This window comes from Chiloscyllium plagiosum, unplaced genomic scaffold (genome assembly GCF_037043375.1).
Source record: "Chiloscyllium plagiosum isolate Xiang-an unplaced genomic scaffold, Cpla_swu_hap1 HiC_scaffold_38, whole genome shotgun sequence".
Lineage (NCBI taxonomy): Eukaryota > Metazoa > Chordata > Chondrichthyes > Orectolobiformes > Hemiscylliidae > Chiloscyllium > Chiloscyllium plagiosum.
This window is the reverse complement of record NW_028270176.1, coordinates 27,262,876-27,272,050: the sequence shown is the minus strand read 5'-3', so window position 1 is coordinate 27,272,050 and position 9,175 is coordinate 27,262,876. Positions and strand designations below refer to the sequence as shown.

General features: G+C 51.4%; 1 protein-coding gene across 1 annotated transcript; it reads right to left on the bottom strand.

Annotated features, from left to right (window-relative positions):
* Positions 1-961: 961 nt before the first annotated feature.
* LOC122548282 (C-X-C chemokine receptor type 3-like) lies at positions 962-2,791 on the bottom strand. Its single transcript, XM_087980892.1, has one exon. It carries the CDS (start codon positions 2,775-2,777, stop codon positions 1,683-1,685), a length of 1,095 nt encoding a protein of 364 aa, XP_087837018.1. The 5' UTR covers positions 2,778-2,791; the 3' UTR covers positions 962-1,682.
* Positions 2,792-9,175: the final 6,384 nt, after the last annotated feature.

The window sequence follows — 9,175 nt, the reverse complement described above, 5'->3', positions numbered from 1 at the left end:
TCTGAAACAGATGCAGGGCGATTGCTGGAGAAACTCGGCAGGCCCAGCAGTGGAGAGAGAAACAGGTTTCATGTTCAATGTACCCGGGCTGGAAACATCATCGCTGTCTCGCTCTCCATGCTTGCAACCAGAGCTAACTGAGTTTCTCCAGCATTTTGTGAGGTAAATACAGGCTGGGGGGGGGGGGGGGGGGTTTGGGTGAGGGGTGGGGGAGTGAGGCGTAAGGAACTCGGGGAAGCACTCAGCCCTGGATCTCCCAATAGAAAAGCAGTCAAGCGCTCAGAGAGAGAGAGAGAGAGAGAGAAAGAATGAAAGAAAGAAAGAAAGAGAGAGAGAGAATATATTGAAACATTGAGGTGATGAGGTGGGAGAGCCAGTCATTGGGAACTGACATGTGTGGATGGAGATGGGCAGCAGGCCATCTCTGTTCTGATTGAAGGGACAGGCTGGGTGGAAGGGCCGAATAGACTCCCCATTGTTCCAGATGACCGCATGAAAAATAAACCCCACCCCTCACCAGTCCTTTATCCCTCTCATCTCGAATGTTTCTAACGCCTCGGTTGACTTTAATCGTGCTGCTTCCCACCCCACCCCGTCTGTTGGAAACGGCTGGTCCCCCTCGACTCTGAGCAAATAGGCCCTCTGCTTCCCCTCCCCTCGGTGTTTCTGAACACCTCGCATCTAATACCCCCTTCAGAATGTTACTTGAGGGTCACAATCCCAGTCTCTTTCTCTCTCTCTCTCACACACACACTGTCTCTCTGTCTCTCTCTTTCTCTCTATCCCTCTCTCTCTCTCACACACACTCTCTCTCTGTCCCTCTCTCTCTCTGTCCCTCTCTCTCTGTGTGTCTCTCTCTCTCTCACACTCTCACTCTCTCTGTCTCTCACTCTCTCTCTGTCTCTTTCTCTCTGTCTCTCTCACTCTCTCTGTCTCTCTCACTCTCTCTTTCTCTCTCTCTCTGTCTCTCTCACTCTCTGTCCCTCTCTCACTGTCATTCTCTCCCCCTCTTCTGTTTCTAACACAGATTCACTCATGGGATCTGGGCAATGCCGACTGAGTGCAATGTTTAATGCCTGTCCCTAATTGCACCTTAAGGGGGCCGTAGTGAGCTGCCCTGCTAGAGCCTCGGTCTAATGCCCCCTTTGAATGCAAGGTGGGGGAAGGGGCTAACTGATCCATCATCAGAAGGTCACTGGAGCCGTTGTGTGGTATTGTCCTTACTCCCAGAACACAAGGTCTGGGTTCAAGTCCCACCTGCTCCAGGGGGGGTGTCATAACATCTCTGAAAAGGTTGGTTAGGCAAAACAGGTTAAATAAAAAAAAATTGTATGGCCACTCAAGGGCCCTCCTGTGGCACAGTGGTAATATCCCTAACCCTGGACCGAGAGGTCGGGTTCAAGACCCAGTCTCTCTAGAGGTGTGCAATAACATCACTGAACAAATTAATTTGGAAAAAAAATAGGTTAAAAAAGAATGTGGGAGAGGGCCCTCCTGTGGCACAGTGGTAATGTCCCTACCCCTGGCCCGAGAGGCAGGGGAACAAATCCCACCTGCTCCAGTAGGGAATGCCATAACATCTCTGAACAAATTAATTTGGAAAAAAATAGGTTAAAAAAATAAATGTGGGAGAGGGCCCTCATGTGGCACAGTGGGGTAGACCCCAATCCTGGACTGGACGCTCAGAACGCAGAGTAGGAAGTGTCTCCCGACTCAGAGACGGTGACGACAGAATGGCGTTGTCGCTGGCTCCTGGGGACAGAGGCCCACCCGCGGGCGAAGGGGCAGCCCAGCACCCCGAGGCACTCGAACATCCTGGAGCGGAACTTGGCACCGGCGAGGGCGTACAGGAAGGGGTTGAGGCAGCAGTGCAGGTTGCCCAGGCAGGCGGCCAGGACGTAGCTGGTGTCCATGCGCCCCTCGGCGCTGCAGTCCCGCCCCAGGGCTCCCAACCGGTGCAGGGTCTCCAGGAACATCACCACGTTGTAGGGGGTCCAGCAGAGGAAGAAGACGGTCACCACGGCGGCCATCACCTTGAGGGCGCGGCGTTCCCGTGGCCGCTGGGAATTGTGGGATTGCGCCAGGGTCAGGCCGATCTTCAGGTAACTGTAGCCCATGATCCCCAGCGGTAGCAGGAAGCCGGTGACATGGTAGAAGCAGCGAAGGCCCACGATCCAGCCCTTGGAGTTGTTGGCGCCGTAATTATGGGCGCACTTCTGGGACCCGTTGACCCTCATGGAGTGCAGGAAGACGAAATCCGGGACTGCCAGCAGGAGGCAGAAGAGCCAGACGGCCGAGCAGCTGAGGTAAACACGCCAAGGCCTCCTCCTCTTATAGAGTTCCACGGCGTGGACGATGGAGAGGTAGCGATCGAAGCTAATACAGCCCAGCAGGTAGATGCTGCTGTAGAAGCTGACGTTGTACAGGGCGCCCAGCACCTTGCAGGCCGCGTGGCCAAACACCCACTCATGGGCGGATTCCGCAGCCCAAAAGGGCAGGCCCACCACCAGCAGCAGGTCGGCCGCGGCCAGGTGCAGGACGTACATCTCCGTGGCAGCCAGGCGCTTCAGGCTACGGGAGAGGACGCCCACCACCAGGCCGTTTCCCAGCAGACCCACCAGGAAGACGGCGCTGTACAGGACCGGGATGAAGATGCGTGTGAAGGACAGGCTGCTGCTCGGGTCACAGGGCTGGCTCAGGCACACCGCCATACCGTCGCACGGATCGTAACTGGAATTCGACAGCAGATCGTAGCTAGCATTCCCGGAGAAATACATCGAGAAATTGAAGTCAAAAAAATCCTGTAAAACAGAGAGAGAACCGACAGTGAGTTAAGGGACAGAGAGGGAAGTGACAGTGAGTTAAGGCCCTTCGGCCCTCGATGTTGCGCCGATCCAAGCCCACCTAACCTACACTAGCCCACTATCCTCCATATGTCTATCCAATGACCGCTTAAATGCCCATAATGAGGGAGAGTCCACCACTGCTACTGGCAGGGCATTCCATGAACTCACGACTTGCTGAGTAAAGAACCTACCCCTAACATCTGTCCTATACCTACCCCCCCCCTTAATTTAAAGCTATGCCCCCTTGTAATAGCTGACTCCATACGTGGAAAAAGGTTCTCACGGTCAACCCTATCTAAACCCCTAATCATCTTGTACTCCTCTATCAAGTCACCCCTAAACCTTTTTTTCTCCAATGAAAACAGCCCCAAGTGCCTCAGCCTTTCCTCATACGATCTTTCTACCATACCAGGCAACATCCTGGTAAACCTCCTCTGCACCCGTTCCAGTGCCTCCACATCCTTCCTATAGTATGGGGACCAAAACTGCACACAATATTCCAGATGTGGCCGCACCAGAGTCTTATACAACTGCAACAAGACCTCAGTACTCTGGAACTCAATTCCTCTACCAATAAAAGCCAGTACGCCATATGCCTTCTTCACCGCACTATTTACCTGGGTGGCAACTTTCAAAGATCTATGTACATGGACACCAAGATCCCTCTGCTCATCCACACTACCAAGTATCCGACCATTAGCCCAGTACCCCGTCTTTTTGTTACTCTTACCAAAGTGAATCACCTCACACTTACCCACATTGGACTCCATTTGCCACCTTTCTGCCCAGTTCTGCAGCTTCTCTATATCCCGCTGTAACCTGCCACATCCTTCCTCACTGTCAACAACTCCTCTGACTTTCGTATCATCCGCAAACTTGCTCACCCAACCTTCTAACCCCTCCTCCAGGTCATTTATAAAAATGACAAACAGCAATGGTCCCAAAACAGATCCTTGCGGAACACCGCTAGTGACGGCACTCCAAGATAACCTTTACCATCAACTACTACCCTCTGTCTTCTTCCAGCCAGCCAACTCCTAATCCAAACCTCCAACTCACCCTCAATGCCATACCTCCGTATTTTTTGCAGTAGTCTACCATGGGGAACCTTATCAAACGCCTTACTAAAATCCATATACACCACATCTACCGCTTTCCCCTCGTCCACCTCCTTAGTCACCTTCTCAAAGAATTCAATAAGGTTTGTGAGGCACGACCTGCCCTTCACAAAACCATGCTGACTATCCTTGATCACATTATTCCTATCCAGATGTTCATAAATCCTATCCCTTACAATTCTCTCTAAGACTTTGCCCACAACAGAAGTGAGACTCACCGGCCTATAGTTACTAGGGTTATCCCTACTCCCCTTCTTGAACAAGGGAACCACATTTGCTATCCTCCAGTCTTCTGGCACTATTCCTGTAGACAACGAGGACATAAAAATCAAGGCCAATGGCTCTGCAATCTCCTCCCTTGCTTCCCAGAGATTCCCAGGATAAATGCCATCAGGCCCAGGGGACTTATCTATTTTCACCCTTTCCAGGATTTCCAACACCTCTTCCCTACATACCTCAAAGCCATCCATTCTACTTAATTGTGACTCAGTACTCACATTGACAACAATGTCCTGTTCCTGAGTGAATACTGACGAAAAGTATTCATTCAGTGTCTCCCCAATCTCTTCAGCTTCCACACGCAACTTCCCACTACTATCCTTGACTGGACCTATTCCTACCCTAGTCATTCTTTTATTCCTGACATACCTATAGAAAGCCTTAGGGTTTTCCCTAATCCTACCAACTAAGGACCTTTCATGTCCCCTCCTTGCTGCTCTTAGCTCTCTCTTCAGGTCCTTCCTGGCTACCTTATAACTCTCAATCGCCCCAATTGAACCTTCACGCCTCATCTTTACATAGGCCGCCCTCTTCCATTTAACAAGGGATTCCAATTCCTTATTAAACCACGGCTCCTTCACACGACCCTTTCCTCCCTGCCTGACGGGCACATACTTATCAAGGACACTCAATAGTTGCTCCTTGAACAAGCTCCACATATCAATTACACCCTTGCCTTGAAGCTTACTTTTCCTGGCCACACATCCTAAGTCATGCCTCACCGCATCATAATTTCCCTGCCCCCAGCTATAACTCTTGCCCTGTGGTGCACTCTTATCCCTCTCCATCACTAGAGTAAAAGTCACCGAATTGTGCTAAGGGACAGAGACAGGGAACTGACAGTGAGTTAAGGGACAGAGAGGAAAACTGACAGTGAGTTAAGGGACAGAGAGGGAGAACTGACAGTGAGTTAAGGGACAGGGAGAGGGAAGTGACAGTGAGTTAAGTGACAGAGAGATGGAACTGAGAGTGAGTTAAGGGACAGAGAGAGGGAACTGACAGTCAGTTAAGTGACAGAGAGAGGGAAGTGACAGTGAGTTTAGGGACTGAGAGGGAACGGACAGTGAGTTAAGGGACCAGGAGGGAACCGACAGTGAGTTAAGGGACAGAGAGAGGGAACCAACAGTGAGTTAAGGGACAGAGAGAGGGAACCGACAGTGAATTAAGGGACAGAGATAGAACTGACAGTGAGTTAAGGGACAGAGAGAGGGAACCGACGTTGAGTTAAGGGACAGAGAGAGGGAACTGACAGTGAGTTAAGGAACAGAGATAGAACTGACAGTGAGTTAAGGGACAGAGAGAGGGAACTGACGTTGAGTTAAGGGACAGAGATAGAACTGACAGTGAGTTAAGGGACAGAGAGAGGGAACCGACGTTGAGTTAAGGGACAGAGAGAGGGAACTGACAGTGAGTTAAGGGACAGCGAGAGGGAACCGACAGTGAGTTAAGGGACAGAGAGAGGGAAGTGACAGTGAGTTAAGGGACAGAGAGAGGGAACTGACAGTGAGTTAAGGGACAGAGAGAGGGAACTGACAGTGAATTAAGGGACAGAGAGAGGGAACCGACAGTCAGTTAAGGGACAGAGAGAGGGAAGTGACAGTGAGTTTAGGGACTGAGAGGGAACGGACAGTGAGTTAAGGGACAGAGAGGAGGACTGAAAGTGAGTTAAGGGACAGAGAGAGGGAAGTAACAGTGAGTTAAGGGACAGAGAGAGGGAACCGAAAGTGAGTTAAGGGACAGAGAGAGGGAACCGACAGTGAGTTAAGGGACAGAGAGAGGGAACCGAAAGTGAGTTAAGGGACAGAGAGAGGGAACCAACCGTGAGTTAAGGAACAGAGAGAGGGAACTGACAGTGAGTTAAGGGACAGAGAGAGGGAACCGACAGTGAGTTAAGGGACAGAGAGAGGGAACCAACCGTGAGTTAAGAGACAGAGAGAGGGAACGGTCAGTGAATTAAGGGACAGAGAGAGGGAACCAACAGTGAGTTAAGGGACAGAGAGAGGGAAACGACAGTGAGTTAAGGGACAGAGAGAGGGAACTGACAGTGAGTTAAGAGACAGAGAGATGGAACAGACAGTGAATTAAGGGACAGAGAGAGGGAACCGACAGTGAGTTAAGGGACAGAGAGAGGGAACCGACAGTGAGTTAAGGGACAGAGAGAGGGGACTGACAGTGAGTTAAGGGACAGAGAGAGGGAACCGACAGTGAGTTAAGGGACAGAGAGAGGGAACAGACAGTGAATTAAGGGACAGAGAGAGGGAACCGACAGTGAGTTAAGGGACAGAAAGAGGGAACCAACAGTGAGTTAAGGGACAGAGAGAGGGAACCGACAGTGAGTTAAGGGACAGAGAGAGGGAACCGACAGTGAGTTAAGGGGCAGAGAGAGGGAACTGACAGTGAGTTAAGGGGCAGAGAGAGGGAACTGACAGTGAGTTAAGGGGCAGAGAGAGGGAACTGACAGTGAGTTAAGGGACAGAGAGAGGGAACTGACAGTGAGTTAAGGGGCAGAGAGAGGGAACTGACAGTCAGTTAAGGGACAGAGAGAGGGAACCGACAGTGAGTTAAGGGGCAGAGAGAGGGAACTGACAGTGAGGTAAGGGGCAGAGAGAGGGAACTGACAGTCAGTTAAGGGACAGAGAGAGGGAACCGACAGTGAGTTAAGGGGCAGAGAGAGGGAACTGACAGTGAGTTAAGGGGCAGAGAGAGGGAACTGACAGTCAGTTAAGGGACAGAGAGAGGGAACCGACAGTGAGTTAAGGGGCAGAGAGAGGGAACTGACAGTGAGTTAAGGGGCAGAGAGAGGGAACTGACAGTGATTTAAGGGACAGACACCGAACCGACAGTGAGTTAAGGGGCAGAGAGGAGAGAACTGACAGTGAGTTAAGGGACAGAGATAGAACTGACAGTGAGTTAAAGGACAGAGAGAGGGAACTGACAGTGAGTTAAGGGACAGCGAGGGGGAACGGACAGTGAGTTAAGGGACAGAGAGGGGGAACCGACAGTGAGTTCAGGGACAGAGAGAGTGAACCGACAGTGAGTTAAGGGACAGTGAGAGGGAAGTGATAGTGAGTTAAGGGACAGAGAGGGAGAACTCACAGTGCGTTACGGGACAGAGAGAGGGAAGTGACAGTGAGTAAAGGTATAGAGAGGGACCGACAGTGAGTTAAGGGACAGAGAGAGAGAACCGACAGGGAGTTCAGGGACAGAGTGAGGGAACCAACAGTGAGTTAAGGGACAGAGAGGAGGGAACTGACAGTGAGTTTCGGGACAGAGAGAGGGAACTGACAGTGAGTTAAGGGACTGAGAGAGGGGACTGACAGTGAGTTAAGGGACTGAGAGAGGGGACTGACAGGGAGTTAAGGGACAGAGAGGGAGAACTCACAGTGCGTTAGGGGACAGAGAGAGGGAAGTGACAGTGAGTAAAGGTATAGAGGGACCGACAGTGAGTTAAGGGACAGAGAGAGAGAACCGACAGTGAGTTAAGGGACAGAGAGAGGGAACTGACAGTGAGTTAAGGGACAGAGAAAGAGAACCGACAGTGAGTTAAGGGACAGAGAGAGGGAACCGACAGTGCGTTAAGGGACAGAGAGAGGGAACTGACAGTTTAAAGGGACAGAGAGAGAGAACCGACAGTGAGTTAAGGGACAGAGAGAGGGAACTGACAGTGAGTTAAGGGACAGAGAGAGGGAACCGACAGTGAGTTAAGGGACAGAGAGAGAGAACCGACAGTGAGTTAAGGGACAGAGAGAGGGAACTGACAGTGAGTTAAGAGACAGAGAGAGGGAACTGACAGTGAGTTAAGGGACAGCGAGAGGGAACCGACAGTGAGTTAAGGGACAGAGAGAGGGAAGTGACAGTGAGTTAAGGGACAGAGAGAGGGAACTGACAGTGAGTTAAGGGACAGAGAGAGGGAAGTGACAGTGCGTTAAGGGACAGAGAGAGGGAACCGACAGTCAGTTAAGGGACAGAGAGAGGGAACCGACAGTGAGTTAAGGGACAGAGAGAGGGATCCGACAGTGAGTTAAGGGACAGAGAGAGGGAACCGACAGTGAGTTAAGGGACAGAGAGAGGGAAGTGACAGTGCGTTAAGGGACAGAGAGAGGGAACTGACAGTGAGTTAAGGGACAGAGAGAGGGAACCGACAGTGAGTTAAGGGACAGAGAGAGGGAAGTGACAGTGAGTTAAGGGACAGCGAGAGGGAACCGACAGTGAGTTAAGGGACAGAGAGAGGGAACCGACAGTGAGTTAAGGGACAGCGAGAGGGAACCGACAGTGAGTTAAGGGACAGAGACAGTGAACCGACAGTGAGTTAAAGGACAGAGAGAGGGAACCGACAGTGAGTTAAGGGACAGAGAGAGGGAAGTGACAGTCAGTTAAGGGACAGAGAGAGGGAACCGACAGTGAGTTAAGGGGCAAAGAGAGGGAACTGACAGTGAGGTAAGGGGCAGAGAGAGGGAACCGACAGTGAGTTAAGGGGCAGAGAGAGGGAACTGACAGTCAGTTAAGGGACAGAGAGAGGGAACCGACAGTGAGTTAAGGGGCAGAGAGAGGGAACTGACAGTGAGGTAAGGGGCAGAGAGAGGGAACTGACAGTCAGTTAAGGGACAGAGAGAGGGAACCGACAGTGAGTTAAGGGGCAGAGAGAGGGAACTGACAGTCAGTTAAGGGACAGAGAGAGGGAACCGACAGTGAGTTAAGGGGCAGAGAGAGGGAACTGACAGTGAGTTAAGGGGCAGAGAGAGGGAACTGACAGTCAGTTAAGGGACAGAGAGAGGGAACCGACAGTGAGTTAAGGGGCAGAGAGAGGGAACTGACAATGAGTTAAGGGGCAGAGAGAGGGAACTGACAGTGATTTAAGGGACAGACACCGAACCGATAGTGAGTTAAGGGACAGAGTGAGGGAACTGACAGTGATTTAAGGGACAGACACCG

What these genes read in the sequence shown, in the direction of transcription:
- LOC122548282 (XM_087980892.1), bottom strand. Translation starts at nt 2,777, where the DNA reads ATGTATTTCTCCGGGAATGCTAGCTACGATCTGCTGTCGAATTCCAGT.